Raw genomic sequence first — 23,659 nt, 5'->3', positions numbered from 1 at the left:
CAAAAAAGAACAATATAGAAAAAGAATTTAAAAAGAAGAAAGAATAAGAAAAATGAAGAAAAAAGAGAGAAGAAAAAACCCCAAAATATCATTTTGAATCTTATTTCTGAACATTATAGACTTCCTCACATCTCCCTCCTTGAGATCCATTTTATAGCTAAATCATGCAGTTTTCATATATTTCCAACAATATTTCCATATCTCTTAACTCATACATCATACCTTATTTCCTAAACATTTAACATTGCATAAATCCTTATCACTTATACTCAAAACCTAGTTCTAATAAAATTCTAACAAACTTATTCTCTTAACTTTAATTTCTCTCCAAAGCCAATATTTCATCCCCAAAAATATCCATATAGACAATTTCTATTTCTTCTATTTATAATCAAACATTTAAAACTAATTCATTCCCCCCCTCCCTTGGAATCAGTGTCTCCAGAAATTTCCGGTAGCTCCTTAGAACATTCCAGATTCAGACCATCTTTATCCGTCCTGAGAAATCTTAAAAATTACCCTCCTTCACCCCACTCCTACTCTGACCCAATCCAACCCTTGCTCTACCCTCTTCCTCACCTGTTGCTTTCCCAATTCTTTAACTGTACTCCCATTCTTTCCATTTTTACTTCCCCAATTAACTCCTCTTCCCTTTTTTATACTCATCACATTTTGTCCCCAACATGCATCCTGCCCCCCCCCCGGGACAGGCAGCATTCCATGCTGGTTCTTCTTTAAGAGACTTTTGGATCAAGCACGGATCCTGCTCCCACCCTCCCACCGGTGGAACAATGATCCCTTTCTCCTTCTTCCTTGGATTTTTCAAAGTTCAAGTCTAATAATTCGAGGTTCAAGTCTGTTGATTCTGTTATCTTCTCCTTTAGGGTTGGTGTTTTTCCATTAGAATTGCACATCTCATCTTTAAGTTCTAAAGTTTTTTCCAAAATTAATTCCCAAAATAATTTTTCAGTATCTTCAAAGTCTTCAAAATCCAGTGCCTTCTCCTCCATCATGCTGGTCTTCTCAGATTCCATGGGCATAACAGAGCAGGAAATGGTGCAATTTCTCCTTTCCAAGCCTTAAAACACACAGTCACGTCCAAACTGGTTCCAACTTCCATTAATTTTAATCTTCTTCATATTTTAAAATCTTAAGTCAAACACTGAGCAGCCTTTAAATAATTTTTTAACCTTAGTTATAGCCTCTTTTCAATGTTAATAGCTCTCAGCCTCCAGCAGACAAACAAATTCCTTTCTATTGTGACGTCATAATGGTGGCTAGCTGATCCTTCCTTTGACCCAACTCCAACTTCCAGGGGGGCTTCCCCTTGTCAAAAAACAGTCTTTTGCATAGATCTATTTACAGTTCAACTTTCCCTTTTACCCTGCCTTAGGGAAAGCTTTTAGAGTCAATTTTTAGGCAATTTGAAGCTTCCTGTCATTTTGCGGCTTTAGACAAGTTAACTGCGTCATGAAGCACTCAGTGGGAGAGATCGACTTCCTTTTTAAATCTCCTCCCATGGCCAATTTTCAAAGTTCAAATTTTTAAATCTTTCTTTTACTCACGGTGTCCAATTCATTCAAATCTTCTTTTTGAAGGAAAAATCTGCCACTTGCAAACTGTCGGCTTGGAGCTTCGCTCCGTGGTGGTAGCGGTGTGCTCAAAATGGCTCCCACAACTTCCACTCTGCTTCGGGGCACTGCTGAGCTCTCACGACCCCAGAACGCTCGATCTGGGGGTCCTCAAGGAGAAATGTAAAGTACTACACTTGGGCAAAAATGAAAAATGAAAGGCACAAATGCAGGATGGGTGACACCTGGCTTGAGAGCAGTACATGTGAAAAGGATCTAGGAGTCTTGGTAGACCACAAATTTGACATGAGTCAACAGTGTGATGCAGCAGCTAAAAAAGCCAATGCAATTCTGGGCTGCATCAATAGGAGTATAGCATCTAGATCAAGGGAAGTAATAGTACCACTGTATTCTGCTCTGGTCAGACCTCACCTGGAGTACTGTGTCCAGTTCTGGGCACCACAGTTCAAGAAGGATACTGACAAGCTGGAACGTGTCCAGAGGAGGGCAACCAAAATGGTCAAAGGCCTGGAAACAATGCCTTATGAGGAACGGCTTAGGGAGCTGGATATGTTTAGCCTGGAGAAGAGAAGGTTAAGGGGTGATATGACAGCCATGTTCAAATATATAAAAGGATGTCATGTAGAGGAGGGAGAAATGTTGTTTTCTCCTGCTCCAGAGAAGTGGACATGGAGCAATGGATTCAAACTACAAGAAAGAAGATTCCACCTAAACATTAGGAAGAACTTCCTGACAGTAAGAGCTGTTCGGCAGTGGAATTTGCTACCAAGGAGTGTGGGGGAGTCTCCTTCTTTGGGGGTCTTTAAGCAGAGGCTTGACAGCCATATGTCAAGAATGCTTTGATGGTGTTTCCTGCTTGGCAGGGGGTTGGACTGGATGGCCCTCGTGGTCTCTTCCAACTCTATGATTCTATGAGATTGAACTTGGGGGAAACCTTGCATCTCTGCACAACAAGGATGATTGGCTGCATGCATGTATAGGACTAGACAGACATGCATCAATTCAACTTGTGTTGTCCTTTATGGTCATAAAGTCCCCAGTGCCTTATATTTTCTAAGGATCACAGCGCTCAGAGACATTGACAACTATCACAATGAATTTGAGAATCTGCCATTTGCAGAATCTTGTGAAGTTAAGCACAGCCACCATGTTGCCCACAAGGAAACAGTGAAACTGAGAGGTTTATGACAGCCCTGTATTTAAGCACTCACCTGGTACTCATAGGAGACAATGAATGGTATACAGATGAGTGAGCAGAATGAAGTGGGGAGGAAGATAGGGGACAAAGTGTGCCCAGCATACGAATGGAGGAGGCTATTGAAAGAGGGCTGGAACTCTCTGTCCCTCCTCTACTAGCCCCAGATGACTAGTAAACAGTTCTGCAGGCTGGTAACTTTAGTTCACTGATTTACAAGACTGGCTTATGCCAACATTCAAGAATGCAAGCTATATGAATGTATTGGTGCCACCTGATAAAGGGAAACCAGTCTTCAGGCTTGTAAACAGCCACATACCTGGTCTCCCGTGGCAAGCACGAATCTTCTCCAGGAAACCAAGCAGGAAAGCTTGACGACAAAACATGGTACTTTTCTCTAAAATTACATGTGGGCAGACAGGCGTTTGTGGGCTTCTTTCAAGTTTGCCAATCTCCTGCCTCTTGATAGCACTTATTCACACACTTCTGACATTTGCTGGATGAGTGAGGGCAGACTGTCTGCCACTCTGTCTGGCAACAGCTCCTGACCACTTTGGCATTCTCTCTCCCACTCTTGGACACTGTGTGATTGAGAAATTGTCTTCCTGCTGTTTCCCAGGCCCCCTTTTGCCAAGGAGCACCTCCCTAATGAAGCCTTTGGGGCTCGAGCTGCTCTGCCTGATACGCTGCTGAGTTTCTTCCATTATCCTCCCTCTAGCATCACTGCTTGCCTGGCACAAGCCCCTCTGGTGCTTGGAAAAGAGAGAATTAGCCCTGAGAACACAGCAAGCGAAGCAAGCATTAACTTTTCATCGTTTCTCAGTAGTAGGGCAGGTTGAGGAGGGAGGATGTTTGCTGTGTGTGCCTAGCTTAGCTGTCACAAGGCACCAGGGCAGGAAGAGCAAACTCGCTCTCGGCTCCCCAAACTAAGCTAGAAGCTTTTCAAATGGCAAGAACAAAATAACTACCGGTAAACATGTTCTGCTCCTCATTTGGGGTGGCGGACGGACAAAACAACACCTCATCTGAGAGCAAAATCTATTGCAAATCAATGGCACTTGCTTCCAAGTAAGTACGGTATGTTTAGAGCTGGGTCACTAGCTACAGACTCGTATAACTGTAAGGGTCAGAAAGCATGTCTGCACCATCCATCCGCAACGAGACAATGCAGTGCTATAAACATGCCCGGAATCCCTCGCAAATTAGCCCCTGGAAGATGACACAATAAATTAATCCCTTCAATTCTGGTACGGGATGAGCAGGCTTGTTTTTCTTTACATAAGAAAAAGCTTGCCTGGCAGGTTATACTTGCAGACTTTCCCTCTTCTACACAACTATAAAAGGAAGAGACGCCTCTTTTTCTACCGCCCTAATCAGAAATGGCAGTCTCCAGATGGAACCAACATATTACATGAGAACTGTAAAACTTTCCTTTTTGGGCTGACACTCAACAGCCATAGCTAAGCGGGTGGGAGGCAATTTTCATCTTCAAGGGATACCTTTATTTTTTTAAAAATAAATCACTGGTGTCCTCTGCCTGAGCCCTTGAGAAGAAGGCTAAAAATAAAAACAAATTGAGAAGCCAGGGCCAAGTTCCCTGTCCGCACTGAGTCCCAGGACTCAGACTGTCACAAATTGAAGCAGGAAAATCCCCTACCAGCTCCAAATAGGTTGCTCAAGTATACTAAGATCACAATCACCACTTCTTCATTCACTGAGGTATTTGCAGGGTTTTCAAAGGTGTATCAAGTAACCACATTACCCTTGTGGGCAGCATGATCTAGAATCAATCTAAACTGAAAACAACAGGCTGAAGACAAGTATGAATGATTCAGAGTTGAGAAAAACTACATGTTTTGTTTTACAAATGGGTTAGTGTGCATACAGCCTACCTACTCTCATCTATCTTTGTAGGCTTCTGGAACCTGAAAGTGCCAATTCATTCCTAAGAAATGTATCGACCCTTTTCACACCTATCACCTTTATGTGAATTTTTTTTAAATAAATGCTCTTCAATCATACTTTTGATGCTCTCAATGGTAACATCTTCTGGTCTTGTTTTATTCCCTCCTTTGTTCTAATACACATCCCCCCTTCTCCAATTCCTAATAAATTAAGCACCCTTCTTCTCTATAACATTGTTTTGTTTCCTCCATTAGGGCACTTTATACTCTCTCAGCAGCATCTTAATGTTGGAGCTTTTTGGCAGAGTCGCAAGCAGCCCTGGGCAGTTAATTACCTGAATAATGTAACATAACTTCTGTGAAGAAGGCACTCTCAAGCAGGCAACTGGAAACTGGCACGTAGCTAGTACAACTTGGTGTTTCCCAAACAGTTGTTTGGGGCTGTACCGCTCTCTAACATATCCAAAAGTTGTGCATCTATTTTCTCAATCAGCTCTCACACCAATGGCACCCTTTGCCCAGTCAATCAAGGCTCAGGGTGGGACTGTGATTTCTGGTCAACAATGACCCTTCTAGGATTCCCTCAGGCCTTTCAGTTATAGAAAGGATCATATCAAGGAATCTAGGGGTGCATTTACTCCTTCCTTTGGAATGATACTGCCACCCATATATTGTAAGGAGGTAGGAGATCAATGCTGCACAGAGCTTCCCCAATGCAATGGACACCGAGTAATGGGTACCTCCACCACGATGGGTTAGCTCAGAGCTTTCCAAACTTTTCATGTTGGTGACACACTTTTTAGACATGCATCATTTTGTGACACAGTAATTCAGTTTTACTAGCAAACCAGAGGTTAAACTAACCCCTTTCCAGCCCCGGGAGGAGTGCAGATTGTGTTCGTGTGACACACCTACACACTGCAGCCAACACACTAACGTGTCACGCAACACACAGTTTGGAAAGCTCTGGGTTAACTTTTCAATTAAGCTAGTGTGCCTTGGCAGATATTTAGCTACATTTCTAAGGCATCTTTAGTTTGGTTTGTGAATGAAATGTTCCCAATGTACTTACTGGTACTAGATACGTAGATGTTGTTGTTTAGTCGTTTAGTCGTGTCTGACTCTTCGTGACCCCATGGACCAGAGCATGCCAGGCACTCCTGTCTTCCACTGCCTCCCGCAGTTTGGTCAGACTCATGTTGGTAGTTTCGAGAACACTGCCCAACCATCTCGTCCTCTGTCGTCCCCTTCTCCTTGTGCCCTCAATCTTTCCCAACATCAGGGTCTTTTCCAGGGAGTCTTCTCTTCTCATGAGGTGCCCAAAGTATTGGAGCCTCAGCTTCAGGATCTGTGCTTCCAGTGAGCACTCAGGGCTGATTTCCTTCAGAATGGATAGGTTTGATCTTCTTGCAGTCCATGGGACTCTCAAGAGTCTCCTCCAGCACCATAATACAAAGCATCAATTCTTTGGCGATCAGCCTTCTTTATGGTCCAGCTCTCACTTCCATACATCACTACTAGGAAAACCATAGCTTTAACTATGCGGACCGTTGTTGGCAAGGTGATGTCTCTGCTTTTTAAGATGCTGTCTAGGTTTGTCATTGCTTTTCTCCCAAGAAGCAGATGTCTTTGAATTTCATGACTGCTGTCACCATCTGCAATGATCATGGAACCCAAGAAAGTAAAATCTCTCACTGCCTCTATTTCTTCCCCTTCTATTTGCCAGGAGGTGATGGGACCAGTGGCCATGATCTTAAGTTTTTTTGATGTTGAGCTTCAGACCATATTTTGCGCTCTCCTCATTCACCCTCATTAAAAGGTTCTTTATTTCCTCCTCACTTTCTGCCATCAAGCATATCTGAGGCTGTTGATATTTCTTCCGGCAATCTTAATTCCGGCTTGGGATTCATTCAGTCCAGCCTTTCGCATGATGAATTCTGCATATAAGTTAAATAAACAGCCTTGTCGAACTCCTTTCCCAATTTTGAACCAGTCAGATGTTCCATATCCAGTTTTAACTGTAGCTTCTTGTCCCACATAGAGATTTCTCAGGAGACAGATGAGGTGATCAGGCACTCCCATTTCTTTAAGAGCTTGCCATAGTTTGCTGTGGTCAACACAGTCAAATGCTTTTGCGTAGTCAATGAAGCAGAAGTAGATGTTTTTCTGGAACTCTCTAGCTTTCTCCATAATCCAGCGCATGTTTGCAATTTGGTCTCTGGTTCCTCTGCCCCTTCAAAATCCAGCTTGCACTTCTGGGAGTTCTCGGTCCACATACTGCCTAAGCCTGCCTTGTAGAATTTTAAGCATAACCTTGCTAGTGTGTGAAATGAGCGCAATTGTGCGGTAGTTGGAGCATTCTTTGGCACTGCCCTTCTTTGGGATTGGGACGTAAACTGATCTTCTCCAATCCTCTGGCCATTGCTGAGTTTACCAAACTTGCTGGCATATTGAGTGTAGCACCTTAACAGCGTCATCTTTTAAAATTTTAAATAGTTCAGCTGGAATATCATCACTTCCACTGGCCTTGTTATTAGCAGTGCTTTTTAAGGCCCATTTGACTTCACTCTCCAGGATGTCTGGCTCAAGGTCAGCAACCACACTACCTGGGGTGTACGAGACCTCCATATCTTTCCGGTATAATTCCTCTGTGTTTTCTTGCCACCTCTACGTAGATACATAGATACAGAGAAGCAAAACCATGGCATTAGAAACACCAGGATTTGATCATCTCCACTGCACAATCAATATACCTCCTGGAGTGAACTATGGCTTTATATGACAGATGCTGCTGTTGAAAATGGTAACCGTAATGTGTACTTGCAGTATTTCATCATCTGGGTGACCATTTCTGCCAGGGATGAGGAACCTGTAACCATCACAGTGAATCCAGATGCACTGGATTCCAACTTCCTTCATGTCCATCCAGCAAGGTTAGTGATAATTGCAGTCCAGCAACATCTGGATGTTTTCCCCATCTATGCTTTAAGACTGTGCAAAAGTCCTCCACAAAGATTTTACTAAAGCCACCAACTCTTGGATTCATGTACTATATACATACCACATCAGGCTGATTAACATTCTATGGCCTTTGTGTTTGTTAGGAGGAGAGTTGTTGTTTTATTATGTATTTTGTGTTCTCATTTTGCATTTTTATGTTGTGAAACACAACATAAAAATTTACAACATGCAAATTTAATAAATAAAACAGTAATTATCTACCTTGATAGCTTTCACCCTTTCTACTTGAAGGGAAGATTATGCATATGGGCATCCAATGATGAATCCTTGAACTTTGCAAAGGCTTCCGGGGGCAATGCTAGGCTCCATACTTTGTTCACTCACAGGAAGCAGATGCAACTGCCTTACAAAGAGCCAGACTATAGCTCCATGTAGCCCATGCTCTTGACTGGAAACAGCTCACAGATGTGTCCTTGCCCTGGAATTGCTGGGACCAGGGTCAGGCATCTTGAGCCTTGCCATCACTCAACATATAGTGGGAGCATGTCCTAAAACATACCCAATACATTCCTGCAGCGGCATATTAGCAAAGGATTATTGCAGTGGTCAGCAAGCCGCCTTTTAAGTAGCCGCCTCATATATTGCTGATCTACACAGTAAGCATGACCAACAGATAGGGGATAGGAATGTTGTATTCCAGAAACATCTGGAGAGCCATAAGTTCCTTATCCTTGACACTCAAGAACTCCTGAAAAGGTTTTAAGGGTTGATCAATCCATTAATCCACCTGATAGTGTGCTTGTGAGCGCTTCTCTTCTACAGCCCATGAAGGTGCAAAACTTGGCTCAGACGCTTAATACCAAACACACAAAGCTGCCTTGCACAGGCTCAGACCATTTTCCATCTAGGTCAGCATTGTCTAGCCTAGTAGGCGCTCACTGGGATTTTAGATAGGCATGTTTCTCAGTCCCACCTGGAGAAGTCAGGCATTGAACCCAGCATCTTCTGCACACAAATCACATGTGTGTTCTACCACTGAGCTGTCTCCCATGTACACTGCTACGTCAGTGACTAGGACTCCAGGGAAATGGCCAATAGGATTTTCATCCCCGGTATACAAGCACCTCCTTGTAGTAAAGCCTGCATATGTGGATAAGTAGAGAATCCTCAGCTACGAATGACACAAACAAGGGGGCAAAAAGAAAAAGGATGAGGGTATAAAAGCAAAGAGACAGCTTTAGCACAGACTACTTATGAGCTCAATTCATAGCCAGCCCAGCAGCAGTGTTTATAGTTTGTCTGCCAAGTCTATGCTCTGGGGATATAACTCATTTTCACTCATTTTTAAAGGCCATTTGAGATGAATGTTTGCAAGCATATGAAGCGCAGCAAGAGTTCAGAGGTTTCACAATCAACAAACAGGATACGGTCTCCTTGCATTTTAAATATCTTCAGGCTGGTTCATGTTTCCGTTCTTGCGTGGGAGACGCTTCCAAGTGGTTAAAGGTCTTCTGTTGCAGAAGCAATGTTTGTATGCGAGAATCATGTGGGGTGCATAGGTGCCGTGGCTGTTTTCCATGCCAAGCCCATGCTGTCCTGTCCTGGGAGCCTCCTGACCTCTTGGTTCCTGTACAGGTATCATTGGTGTTTCATGGGACCTGGCCATGCAGAATAAGCTCCCATTGCAACTCACAAGGATTTGTCCTGTAATCAACAATGCCTCACTAAAATAGTTAAGCCTTCTGCATCCTTTTCTAATAGCTTTGGGGCAGAGAAAGTATTTCAGCATCATAATAAAAGAAGCTGGAGAATCAGCTGCGGGAGAGGAAACTGAAGTCCCCTCATTTTTCAACAGTGAAGTTAATAACTAAACTATATATCACTTTGCTTCTAGCAACAATCTTGCATGGCAATGTGTATAAATGTGTTCATCTGAATTTTCACTGCTGGACAAATGCAGTCCAGAACAGGCTTTCTACAAATTAGCTTTTACAAACTTAATTCGTTCCGGAGGTCCGTTCTTAACCCGAAACTGCTCTTAACATGAGGCGCGCTTTCACTAACGGGGCCTCCCGCTGCCGGCGTGCAACTTCCGCTCGCATCCCAGGGCAAAGTTTGCAACCAGGAGCATCTACTTCCGGTTAGCGGAGCTCGTTACCCAAAGCGTTCGTAAGGAGGACGGTACGTAACCCGAGGTTCCACTGTATTCAAGTTTCACATATGTGGCTTTATATGTCTTATATACAAAGTATATGAATACTGAAAATGGATTTGCACAGAACCTTTGCATCCAACATTTTTTTATTCTGCACATACAGAGAATTACACCATATACAAGCAACACATTATAAAAGGGAAAAGGGGGGGGGGAGAGAACCTAAGTCAACATAACCTTCTTCCAATAAGGAATAATAATAAAAAACAAATTAATAAGAATATATTCACTTCCTCATTTAGCTTCTGTTCTAGTTACATTGTATTGCTATTCTGTAAGAATCTATTATATCCTTTTCTCTCACATATGTTATTTTATTTCTTAAATACTATCTATCCCTCCCCTCCCCTGCTTAGATTTCTTAGGGATTCTAGGTAAATCCAGTTGCTTCTGCCACATACATATTAGAAAGCTTCTGACATGATTAAAACATGAAATGGATGCATTAGCAAAAGGTTTCTTAGCCTAGTGGAAGACCCCAGCAGAGTGCTTGTTTCAGCAGCACATTTACTAAAATTGGAACAATACAGGGAACACCCCACCTGAACCATGTTGTGACACGCTAGGCAGGAAAAGGAGATTTAAGGTGATGAAATAAATATTCATTTTTAGAACAGCAGAGGCATGGGCACAATATTCATCTCATCCCCCCTTTTTATATAAATTTCACTTTGCAGGTAAGGAAAAAATTTGATTTATTAAAATGTTTATTTCATCGCATATTTTCATTTAAAGTAAAATACCCAAGCTGGCTGACAACATAATTTTAAAAAGAAAGAGAGAGATTAGAAGAAACTAAAAATGCTTTTTGCACCTACACTAGAATCGGAACATAGATCTGTGGATTAAGCCTAATAATAATAATAATAATAATAATAATAATAATAATAATAAATTAATATACACAATGGCATGTAGTACTGTATATATACAAGGTGGTTTGTCTTCTTTCCTTTAACATTTTACAACTGCTTAGACCAGCTAATACCTCCACAATAGCTGCACAGTTTTTTTAAAAAAATATGTTTTAAAATGCTCCCAGGAAGCAATTGTACATCATAATGTCCAGTTGCTTTCTGGCGAATTGTAAAGAGAAAAACGTGCTTTCCACTATCTTTCTACAGGCAGGCACCTTCTCTCCCTTGCCCCTCTTACAATGTCATTGTTAGGCTCCCAAAGGGATTGAATCTTGATAGATTAATAAACAAGATGCACTAACTTTATTAATATACATAACTAATACCTTGGGGTTGTTACTTGTAACCCCATCAATCCTTGCATGCATATAGTTCAGGAAATTAAAACCTCTAGTATTCCAAGAAACTGGAATGTGTGTAAATAAAACATCTTTCCGCTTGATATATGATACAGAGAGTTGGGATCGACTGTTTCGCCTGTAGACGAATGTTAGCATTTCTCAGCTGCAGTGATAACACAAATGTATTGTAAGTCACACAACTTCTGCCCCCTCTGAAATCTCTGACAGGTTTCACAAGATGTCACATATTCTGTAGGCTGCCAAAAAACCAGGCTGCATTGCAGCAGGGGATCTGGATGTGCTACCAAAGGCATGCAAGATGACGGAAACAATGTGGCATGGCATTAGGAGTGCTAGGTGCCAGTGAATTGCCATGGCATGCATCTACTCAATGGAACTGGATTAAATTCCACTCTAAGGCCAAATAATTCTTCAGAGCCTACAATCTTCTAGGTGAAAGGCAAAGATAATGCCATTATTCATGTCTATAGTATGTTCTTCATACTATTGTGCTCTTCATACTTATTGTGATTTGTTGTTTGTTGCGTATTGACACAATGAAATAAGCCAGTGTGCCAACCTTGCACTTTGAGGGTGAAGCTCCCATTAGACCCTGTGTGCTCTGTTACCTGAGAGCTCATTGATGGGAGTGGTTCAGCTGAAGCCTAGTTATGAAAAACGACATGCTAAACTAGGAATAGGGAACCTGTGGACACTAAAGATGTTGTTGGGACTCCAAATCCCATCAGTCCCAGTCAGTGTGGCCAATGTTCATGGATGACTGGAGCTATAGCCCAGCAACATCGAAGGGACCACAGGTTTCCCATCCCTGAACCAAACCGTCTGCCATTAAAAAGTACAACTTGGAGAGTAACTGAGTAAAGAGACAGCGAGGTTAAGCAAGGTGTTGGAGCAGGTATCCCCAAACTTCTGCCCTCCAGATGTTTTGGCCTACAACTCCCATGATCCCTAGCTAACAGGACCAGTGGTCAGGGAAAATGGGAATTGTAGTCCAAAACATCTGGAGGGCTGAAGTTTGGGGGTGCCTGTGTTGGAGGAACATACAGGGGAGGGCTGTAGCTCACTGGCAGAGCATCTGCCTTAAATGAAGATCCCAGGGTCAATTCCTGACATCTCCAGGTAGGGCTGGAAGATACCTGTGGCTGAAAGCATGGAGAGCTGCTGCCAGTCAATGCAGACAATACTGAGGCAGATGGGTAAATTGGTCTGACTCTGCAGAAGGGAGCTTCCTGGAAGCAAACTGCTCATAAGGAACCACAAGGTTAAGTAGGGCACATGACCATTAGAAGTTTCAGTTTCAACATAAGCAAAAGATCCCAAATTTGAAAGGGGTTATTCTGCCCCACCATTCTGAGACTTCATCTAGAATACTGCATTCACTTCAAGGTGCCAACATTAAAGAGGATGCTAACAAGCTGGAGAGATTTAGTGGGAATGGTATGGGGTAGATAAAATGTCTCAAAAGGTAGCTCAGATGAAGAAAATGTAAGGGACTGGGTGTGTTTTGCTCATGGGAAATGATTTTAAAAGTAGTATAGCAGGTTTTCACTACATCTGCAGAACACAGATGAAGAAGTGTAAACAAGTCACGGGGAAGTAGCTGAAGAATAACCTAGCAAAATGTCTACAAATCACTACTCACTACAAGAAGAGGCATTGCAAGGGCTTCCTCCCACCAGGTTGCCCAAACACCTTCCACCATTATCTTCCTCATATTCTCAACCTTCTGACTGTACCTCTCCCCAGTGGTGGAGCTTCATGCTCTGGCACCAGGGGTGGGGCGCGGAGAGCAGGTGGGGGCGGGGTAGACGCGCATCCCAGGAGTGTGGCACGCTGCCCACAGGGGCGTGACATGCATCCTGGGGGTGTGGTGCACGTCCTGGGGGCATGGCATGCTGTCTGCGGGGGGGGGGGTGGCACCCAGCACAGGTGGGGGGCAACTGCAATGGTACCCCACTGGGGTCACGCTGCTCGGGGCAGTGCGCTCCTCCCGCACTCCTCTTCCTCGCCAGTGCCTCTCCCACACACACCAGTAAAAGAGCTCAGGAAAAGAAGGTGGACAGAAACTCAAAGATGTGCAGACTTTTATAACTGAGTGCACTGCAGTGCAGGCAACATGCAGCCACTAGCCTCCTATGCGCCACTGCAGCTTGTGCATTCTTATTAAAATCCAGGCAATCTCAACCTTCAATTTCACAAATGCAACCTTCTGGACTGCATGCCTGCACAGGTATATTTTGAGTATGTGGTGGAAAACACTCTGATGGCACTTGTAATGCTGAGCAAATATCCCACTCTTGGCAGGAATGCAGGAGATGAAATGTGGGCAACGCTGATGTAACATGACACTGAAAAGATGCTTGCTAGCTACTGTGTGGGAGAGCCATTTAAAACAGAAGAGTTTGGCTCAGCCAGGAAATGATTGAGTAGGTTAAGGGTCAGGCATGCCTTGGGTTAGGTACAAAGCAGAAAAGAATACTGTCTGGGGTTCTCTGCTTCCCATCACTGCTTTACATGCACTGTCTTGAATCTATGCAGGAGAGAATGTGATGCTATCACTACTAAGCATCTCTTCTTGTGGCTTTTAGCAACAGTGGGGAAGGACTGATCTCTGCGCAAATTTGTATAGTCATTAGATGACAGATGATCTACCAATGTTACTTATTTTCTTAAAAGACTAGAGAGCATTAAAAGGGGGAGAACTAATGTGTCTTTATTACTTGCCACAGGACACTGAGGAGACAATAATGTCCGTGAATTATAGATAAGAGGTGATAAATAATAAATATCACTAAAGCATAAATATAGAGAGAATGGTCTTTATTTGATGAAATTTTCTTTTAACCAAAGCTACTGCCAAGATATTTGTCAGACAATATTTTGTACTCTTGGAAAATCCAATTGGGTAGTGAGTAGCTTGTCTCTCTATTTTTGTTTCTCTCTCTCTCTCTCTCTCTCTCTCTCTCTCTCTCTCTCACACACACACACACACACACACACACACACATGCCTACTGAATAGACAAATCCCAAGAGGAATTGTATGTATGTATCAGAGGAAGTTATTGCAAGGAACCCAAAGCTTTGCTTCCCAATGGTGATATGTTAGGGTTTTGCCAAATTTTGCAGACACTTTGCCGATTTCCGCCCGGACACTACTTGTGGCTGCAGTATTCCATATGCATTCGGGAAATTCCGGATGTAAGGCAACCCTATGATATGTTTGGGAGAGACAAGCCACAAGTGCCGATTTGAATACCGTGATTAATGACCAGTGTTATATCCAAATGCCGTCAATGATTCAACATGCATGTTTACTTGGAAGTATATGCTACTGTGTTTGGGGGGGTGGGGGGTTATTTCCTAGTAGACTTATTTAGGATTGCAGCCTGGAAATAGCCATTTTAATCCAACTAGAAAAGTTGCTTTCTATCGCTTGATCATTGATTGAGAGGTAAACCAGTTTGTTGGCACAGCCAATGAAATAGCAATATGTATCAAGGCTCATGGCCTTGATTCTGCAAAATGGCTTTGCAAGTTGCCTCCCATGGCCCTGGTAGGATGAGAAGCATGGGAAACAATCCTTTCAAAAACAATCACACACACATTTTCCAAGCCTAGTAATTGTCCTTATGTTTTCCACATCCAAGCTCCCAGCTGCTCTCCTTTTTTGCCAAGCTCATATGAGCTTGTCCACAAATGCCATTTATACAAATTGCTCTGCCTGTAATTCTCCAGTCTACTTGCAGTTGAAGTTAACTGCTGATTTCATCCGGGGGACAAAGCAGTAGTAAAAGAACAAAGCAGATTGTGGTCGGCACCAACACCAGTCTTTCTTCCCTCAGTGAGTTACAACATCATGGAGCTTACAGATATTGAAGGCCATGAGGAAGCAACGGTTTGTAGGGAAATGGGACGTTTTCCAGATTTGCCACGGCGACCTAACTATTAGCAAATAAATTCTACAAACCCACACATACAAAAGCTGTGTGTAAGCAGTCTATAAACCACCAAGGCCTCAGTTCAGCCATTCGTTTTGTTGGCGGGGCCATCGTGAAAAGGGAGTAAGAGATGTTGGACCAAAGCCACAAGTTGCCTGTTGACTAGGCTTCTTGTCACATATGTTTTCCCTTCCACAGGCCTCTTTTTACCTCTGAGTTGGAAACTTGTGGGATGCTTCTGTCACATCTATCCAATTTGACCCAATGGCCTCCAACTGCTCAGCCTCTTCAGATTAGCACTTTTTGCCTGCTCGTGTGTGTAAAAGTCTGTGTTGCAAGCAGTCTACCCACAGGAGCAATTTAATGTCTCATGGAACTCTTGCTGGAAACTAATCTGCAGACCTGTAGCTAAAATAATTACCATATGATTTTCATGAAGAAGAATGTGATGCCAACCCACAGCAATTATTTTGAACTTCTGCCACAACATTCCACAACTATTCTCTTAAGCAAGACTGCCGGGGGTGGAGAAGGTGGAACTGAATCAGTCCTTGAATGGAAATTATATTGAGGCATCTGTTTGGAAAACATGGTCGATGTTTTCCTGGGTGGAAAGACAGCTTGGTCTGCTCTTGTTTCTTTAATAGCAACCTCAAATGCAGGAATTAACAGAAGAATCTTCTCATATGATGGCATTGGCGTATCATCAAATGGCTGGCTCAGAAGGTGACAATTCTACTGGTGACTATTTGGGAGTTTCTTTGCTTTCTTTAAGCAAAAGCATTGGTCTTCCAAGAGGAGCATTACCATCTAACAAACATAAGGTAAAAAGAATGAAAAAGTGGGTTCCCAAATGCACGTTTCGGCTAAAGGTGGAGCCAAAGCCTAAGAAAATGCAGGTAGCGGTGCTGCTAGCATTGCATTGTCACCTAGTGACTGCAATGTAGACAAAGAGCAAGGTGAAAACTCACCGACATTGCCTGTTAAATGAATATGTACCCCAAGAGAAGAAAGACAACTATATTGATTGTTTTTGGAGAAGTTCTTCAAGGCCCTCAGCCTAGATGAACCTGCAAAATCAATATATGTGGTTGCCTTCCTGTACTGGAAATCTTATTCACAACTGGAGCCTTTCCTGAAGGATTAACAGTTTTGGGGTATAAGCCTTGTGATACAGTCAAAGTCTCCTCTGTGGAAGTTGTTTGGAATACCATCTGTCAACATAGCTGCCAAGTTATCCCTTTTTTAAAGGGATTTTCCCTTATGCTGAATAGGCTTCCTCACGAGAAAAGGGAAAACTTGGCAGCTATGTCTGTCAATTTTCTAACTTTTACAGTAGCAATTAAATGTATTCTGTAAGATGAATAAGGCATCAGGGATGGAGGCTTTAAGAAAACTTTGTTTTCAAATGGCAGGAATTCACATATGAGAGTTGAGAATTAGATTAGACTAATTCACAGGAAACAAAACAGGTGCTGGCAAGTTACTGAATCCTGAGTTGCTGCATCCATCTTTATAAAAAAAAGAGACTTCAAAGTCCTCAATATTATGCTATGTGAAGTAATTTAAGTAAAGACAATTTAAATCACCAAGAAAAGAAAGCACCTTGAATTAAGTAATTGATTTAAATGTTATTAATGCCTTAAACAAAACCGCTTACTAATTGCTCGACATAATCCTGCTTAATTTTCAAAAGAAATTCAAGGCAGGTAACAAATTCAAACATCACTCAGTATTAAAATACAACTCAGGACCCATTCCTAGCCCAGAACTAAACTACAACAAAAAATTCGAAGGCAGGCATCAAAACTAAAATATCAAAAACAAATCAGTCCTCCTCCTGAGCATGTTATCCCTCCAATCTATCATCTCTTGATAAATTTCCTGTTGCTTCAGTTGTTCATCTTCAGCAAATGCATTGACATCATGCATATTGCTTCTTCCAGATCTCTCTTGTGATAAGGTAGACTCAAGTCCATGAAAGCTTATGTCATAATAAATGTGTTACAGTAGTTGTTTTTGCTGAAACAGACTCAAGAGGGCCCCTTTCTAGAAATTGTTATAACAATTTAGCTTCACCATAAGTACTGCTTTTACATAGTGTTTGAATGTAATTGTAAGCAACAGGGTGGATAAATATGTGGCCACACAGTGTGATGTATTCTGCCTAGGAAATGGGTGAGGGGAACATTGACTAAATAAGATTCAATTCACTGCCAGTTTTACAGTTCAGTGACCCTGTGATCACACTGCTTCTGACAACCAATTCCTATTCAGCAAGATAATCATGCCGTATGAAGAGGACTTGCATTATCCCTCTCTTGAACTATGGGAAATCTCTGGAGTCTTGAAAAGGAGGAATCAGCGGTACAGTGTCACTTTCCTTCCCTTAACTCATAAATAGCTAGGGAAGATGTGTCCCTTTTTGGCGAAAGCTATCAGAGCATCCAGCCAACCTACATCCACAAAATCAGGCATCCCCAAACTTCAGCCCTCCAGATGTTTTGGACTACAATTCCCATCTTCCCTGACCACTGGTCCTGCTAGCTAGGGATCATGGGAGTTGTAGGCCAAAATATCTGGAGGGCTGCAGTTTGGGGATGCCTGCACAAGATACTTTCATAAACCATGGGTTTAATTATATAATTGCTGCTGCTTCATTGAGCAATAGCTGCTCATAGAACCTAGAAATGCAGGTTGTCCCATTGCATCAAAGCAGGCAAAGGTGTGACACATGACTCTATGGGCCATCACAGATTGCAACATCAAGGCAGATAAGTCCATCTCAAGTCAGGTAATTTCTAACAAAGATTAAACCTGGAGGGCTGAAATAGCTAGACAGCTGATCCTATTTGCTTTAAATATTTATTTTCATTTATAAAACATTACTTCTCTGATTAAAGAACAAATAAAGCAATGTAGAATTTAAAAAATCCATACATTCTAACAATAGCTCTCTTAAAGACAGGTACAGTGGTACCTCGACTTACGAACGACTCAACAACCAAATTTTTCGACTTATGAATGGGGCTAATGGCCGCTCGCTTACTAATGTCTCGATATCCAAAAGGAAACGCGGCGGTTTTGGATAGGGATTTTTCGACTTATGAATTTTTAGATAGGGTTGCTTCAACTTACGAATTTTTCCGTTTCCAATGCATCCCTATGGGAAATTGCATTTCCAATGGCATTTTTCGACTTACGAATTTTTCGACCTACGAAGGTGCCTTCGGAACAGATTAAATTCATAAGTCGAGGCACCACTGTAACACATAACTCTAGCAAATCCAATTCTAAAAAGCTCAGTCTACACCAGTTAAGGCACAATCAAATCAGGACAGTCCCTTGGGAGGCCATTTATACTTTAACTAGATTCCAAACCCCAAACATTCCACATAAAATGGTGTGGAAAGGTGTTGCTTTACACTGCTTAAAGGATTGTCTAAAAAACTGTATCTGAGAAACCAATCCAATGGAGTAAGTGTGGATGAGCGCTTACCGTAATTACAGCAAATATTCTTTCACCTCTATTCTAAGGAAGTCAACACTTATGTGATCTATTGAACTGAAGCACAGGGAGAACAAGATGGTTTGATACTCACAGCATGCCATACTAGCAGGCTCATGGCCAGTTAATTCATTACACAGTTCCTAGAATGCAGATGTGGATCACACACAATACATTTTTGCATGATTGAGAAACTTCAGACCAACTCAACATTCCCTCAGGAATCTGAAATCAACCGTAAGTGAAGACCAAAAAAGTGCCTAGATCTCACCACTTGAACAATGAAGCTAACAACAATACAGTACAGCATAAAAACTCCAAAAAGAAACACATGTTCATTTGATTGGAAAACATGGTGAAAAACATCCAGAGCATTTGCTATTATGTAATGCACCACTGTATACAAGTAAAAATGGTGGAGAAACTTACCCTTGAAATGCCAACTATTTGCTCATCCGGAAGCAAACTGATGCGCACAAAGCATGATTCAAAGTTGACATCTTCCTTCTCCATTAGATCTTTTCCCTGTAGCAGTGTAACATGCAAGGTGTTGGAGTTCACATTGTATTCCATATTGACTTCCACTTGTCCCACTGTGAACTCATGGCCAAAGTTATTTCCAATTGAGGAGATGGAACAGAGAGAATCGGTGGAGATGGACTTTTTCAGTGGCCCGTAGGGAGCCAACTCAAGGTCTTTGTTCATCAGCTCCAAAGTGCCCAACTCATTAATGTTTTCAAAGGTGTCATCCATTTTCAGGCTGGGCTTGCGAACAGGAGAGGTCCTTTCTCCTGCCTTTCGGAAGTTGCTTGCAGCTCTCTACAGACAGTAAGCAGAACAGAAAGCTAGTCAGAGCTCAAGATTAACTTCAAACTAGGTATTTACTACTGTAAAACATCAACCTATTGCAAGCCTCAGAGTTTAATTTCCTCGCATGCCCTCGTAGTCCCACCATTGAATACAAATGCTGAACTCAAGTGGGAGCTCTTATTCAGATCTGATATTATGATGGCGCAAAGGGGGGAATGGATGATTGTGGTAACTGATGGATTTCTCAATGCTCTTTACCTTTTGCTTGATCTGAGAATATGTGGCCCCATATTTTTGTTCTAGATATCTGTAGTCGTAGTTTGGAAATGGAGATGGTGCAGGATAGCTGCCAGACCTCCATAGCTTCCACAGGTTTACTCCAGCTATTCCCAGCAGAACAAGTGCTCCAGTAATATAGATACCTATTTCCCATCCAGGTGGACTTCTTATGACTGGGAAAAGAGAAAGAGTTATCATGGCACATTGAAATCTTATAGAAACATTATAGGAATATTAAGTAAGTGGCCTTCTGTGTGGTATCTTCTGTGATGCTGGGATTAAGGTTCTAACCATTCTTAATTCATAACCACCACCAACCCCACACCAACAGTACACAACACTGTTTTCACACAAAACAGCACCACAATGGCTTGACAGAATGGAACACAACTTTCTTTTCTTTCTTTTTTATTAAGGATTTCATTGGTTTACAAAGGTAGTACAATGTCTCATATTTTTCCCATGTATCGTTTTTACACATTAATCTTGATTGTTGAGACATTAGGAAGAAAGGGGGGGGGAGGTAGGTGGGGTGGGGTGTCGATGTTTCTCTTTTTTCTTGGTATGTGTAGGGGTTCAGTGTCAGCATTGAATGTGCAGGTTCTCTGTTATTCGCTTGTGCTCCTTTGTTGGTGAGAGAGGTCGGGGGTTGGTGTAGGATGTGCTAGTTCATGTGTGTTTGGCTGTGGTGGTCTTCGGTTTCTTGTGTGAGTGGGGTGGGTGGGTGGGTGGGTGGGTGGGTGTTGCAGGATGCGCTGGGTGTATGGGCCTAGGCTTCTCCTCCGATTCAAGGTGTCCTGAGATAAATATTGGAAGACCATTATGTTATTTCCTTTGTATTGGAGGCTGGTTAAGTTCCTGAGATAGTTCCATATCTCTTCTTTCTTTCTATAGCGTGCGAAGCACACAATGATGTCTCTGGGACGGGCGTCGGCTTTTGGCTTAGCTCTTAGGGATCTGTGAGCCCTTTCCAGGTCGCCTTCCTCGAGTGTCAGACCTGGAATTGTGTTTTTCAACCAGCTTACGATTAGATCTGCTGAACTTTTTCCCTCAGCGTTTTCGGGGAAGTTGCGGAAGCGGATGTTGCAGCGTCTGCTTCGATCCTCGAGGTCCGCTTGTTTGATTCTCATTTCTTCGTTTTCTGTTTCCAGTTTCTTCAGTTCATCTTTCATGAGTGTATTCTCTTCCTGGTACTGTTCTATTATTCTCTCTTGCATTTGATTCTTGTTCTCTAGGTCCTTCACTTTGGAGAACAGCTCACTGATTAGTGTCTTCAGGGGGGTCACTGCGGTTTCTACTGCGGCTTGCAGTGCTGCTTTTAATCTCTTTTCCATTTCTGTCATTTCTTCCCTCATTTCGTTTAGCGTGCTGAGCAGTCGGTTTCTTGGTGGGATGGTGCGGTTTCGGTGTGATTTGCCATTTTCTTGGTTGATGTTGCCTCGGTCTCTTTGCTGGTTTTGGTTTGAGGCCTGATGTTTTCTTGGCTTCTTTTGGGGGGGGGTGTTGTGTTGTGGTCAGGGGTTGTGACGTTGGTGGTTTTTGGGGTGTTGTTGAGTTGGTCAGGCATTGTATTTGCAGCAGCAACGCCAGCGAGGTCGGTGCACCCCTTGGTCCCCGGTGCTCCGGTTCCCCACGAGGCTCCCCGGTGCAGCGACGCAGGAGCTGTGGGATCAGGGCCCTTCACTTCGGGGGTGCTCCTTCCCCCTCTTCCTTCTCCTTTCTTCTCTCTTCTCTGGGGCAGCTGGAGTGGCGGTGGCTGCAGCCGCGAGGCAGGCTCCCCTAGGGTCGTCGCGCGGTGGGAGGATTCGGGCCACGGAGCTCCGCTTGGTCGCCGGCTGGGTGCCCTTGGCTTCGGCCCGGCAGGCCTGCGGGGGCCCTCAGCAGCTCCCCACTTGATCCACTGGGCATCTCTGGCACCCACACAGTCGCCGTGGAGCCCGCGGCCTGGAAGGCGGTTTCGGGCCTCGAGGTCCAGGGGTTCCGCCGAGCCTCCGGCCGGGCGCTTTCAGCCTCGGTCCAGTGGGGTCGCCGGGGGGGCCTCCAGCGGCTCCCCGGTTGATCCACCGGGCTCGCTTGGCGCCCGCGCACCGGCGGTGGCAATTTCGCCAGTTCCGGTGAGCCAAAGGCTTGGCAGGCGGCACGGGCACGTTGATCGCTCTCAGGAGCTTCGCACCGCCGTGCCGCGCGCCATCTTGCCTCGCTGGAAGTCCCACACAGCTTTCTTTTCAAATCTAAACTATAGTCTCTCTGTACAGTGAACTATCTAAGAAAATATGTGATTGCTTAACATAACAGGATCTTTTGTTTACAGCCATTGAAATAACTTCTCAAATTTAGGAAAATTACAATGCTCTGTTTTTATCATCACTGTGTACCTTTCTGTTCATTAGAAAAATCTTTCATTAAATGATTTCACATTACAGTCGTACCTCGGTTTAAGTACGCCTCAGTTTGAGTATTTTCAGTTTAAGTACTCCGCGGACCTGCCTGGAACGGATTAATCCACTTTCCATTACTTTCAATGGGAAAGTTCGCTTCAGGTTAAGTACGCTTCAGGTTAAGTACTGTACGGACTTCCGGAACCAATTACACTCATACCTCGGGTTAAGTATGCTTCAGGTTGAGTACTCTGTGGACTCGTCTGGAACAAATTAATCCACTTTCCATTACTTTCAATGGGAAAGTTCCTCTTCAGGTTAAGTACGCTTCAGTTTAAGTACTCCGTGGACCGTCTGGAACGGATTAATCCACTTTTCATTACTTCCAACTTTCAATGGGGAAAGTACGCTTCAGGTTAAGTACAGACTTCCGGAACCAATTGTGTTTGTAAACTGAGGTACCACTGTATTCAGTTCTTGTTCAATATTTTTGCTGACTGATCTGTGAATACTACCCATTACTAGTTTATAAAGAAGCATTTTCTTTCTTTCAGCTTTTCAAAATTGATCTATTTTTCCTCTTGCCAGTGAGAATCATCTTTTCAATGTAGAAAGATGGCCACTGTTCAACCATGCTATGAATTTCATACTGGCACAGAAAATTGCTCCCACCTGATTATGATAAATGGGAACAGCTTTCAAGCAAACAAACATTCTACAGTTTGCAGAAATGGCAATAAGATACACACTTGAACCAACTTAATGCACAACTTCTTCACATACCAAGTATTGTTGTGTTTCTTCCCAACAGAGAAATTCATTTGAAAAACCTCTAGTAACCAGCTGAGACAATCATATATGGTTCTTTGCTTGGAAAAAGGTAAATCAATGGTCAGACGTTAATACTGAGCAACAACACATGTCTACATTCCCTAGCCTGGTGCCTTCCAAATTTCAACTACAACACCCATCATCCTTGACCGTGCTGATTGGGGCTGTTGTAGTCCAAAACATCTGAAGGACATTATACTGGGGGTAGGCCTCCCCAAGCAGCTACTTACCACAGACCTTAACTAGAGAATCTACTCTGTGTGCACCTGGTACTATTGAGCTTCTCATAAATCTCTCACCATCTCACCTAGCTTGGCTCTTAGAATAAGTTCTTATGTTAGAAAGCTACTGGATTGAAGGCAAGGACTTCATCAAATGATATATGTGAGATGCAGCCCTCAGTATTTGTCTGGATATCCTCCCTTCTCTGGGGCTGTAAGAGTTTTCTGGATGCTCTGTGCAGAAAATGTCTAAATGGAAGGCACATCACATTATTATTGTTTGAGCAGGGAGACTTTTACCAAGACTGACATCTCCAACCAAAACCCTAGCACAGTTTGTTCAGCATTCAAGATACTCACCACTGAGTTGGTGCTCAGCAACGTTATTTTCCATGGTGACTATCCCGAGTAAGGGCAGTTACCTAGAAGAACACACAAACAAAAACAGTGAGGAAATCAAGACAATGTTGTATGACACTCAAGACCAGATTTATTATATAACTAATTAATGAAGAGCTAATAAAACCCCTTTCTTCTGTTTCCACA

At 43.0% G+C, this 23,659-nt stretch overlaps 1 protein-coding gene across 1 annotated transcript in view; it reads right to left on the bottom strand.

Annotated features, from left to right (window-relative positions):
• The window catches only part of SYT12 (synaptotagmin 12), a 55,319-nt gene that overhangs the window by 16,893 nt on the left and 14,767 nt on the right, over window positions 1-23,659 (bottom strand). Inside the window, exons 2-4 of the mRNA XM_035124739.3 lie at window positions 23,474-23,535; window positions 19,663-19,856; window positions 19,024-19,413 (exon numbers count right to left, since the gene is read on the bottom strand). Coding sequence (XP_034980630.1) covers window positions 19,024-19,413; window positions 19,663-19,856; window positions 23,474-23,507 — 618 coding nt within the window. The 5' untranslated portion in view covers window positions 23,508-23,535. The remainder of the gene's footprint in view (window positions 1-19,023; window positions 19,414-19,662; window positions 19,857-23,473; window positions 23,536-23,659) is intronic.

Source organism: Zootoca vivipara, chromosome 1, assembly GCF_965207765.1.
Source record: "Zootoca vivipara chromosome 1, rZooViv2.hap1.1, whole genome shotgun sequence".
Lineage (NCBI taxonomy): Eukaryota > Metazoa > Chordata > Lepidosauria > Squamata > Lacertidae > Zootoca > Zootoca vivipara.
This window is presented reverse-complemented; position numbering and strand designations above follow the sequence as displayed.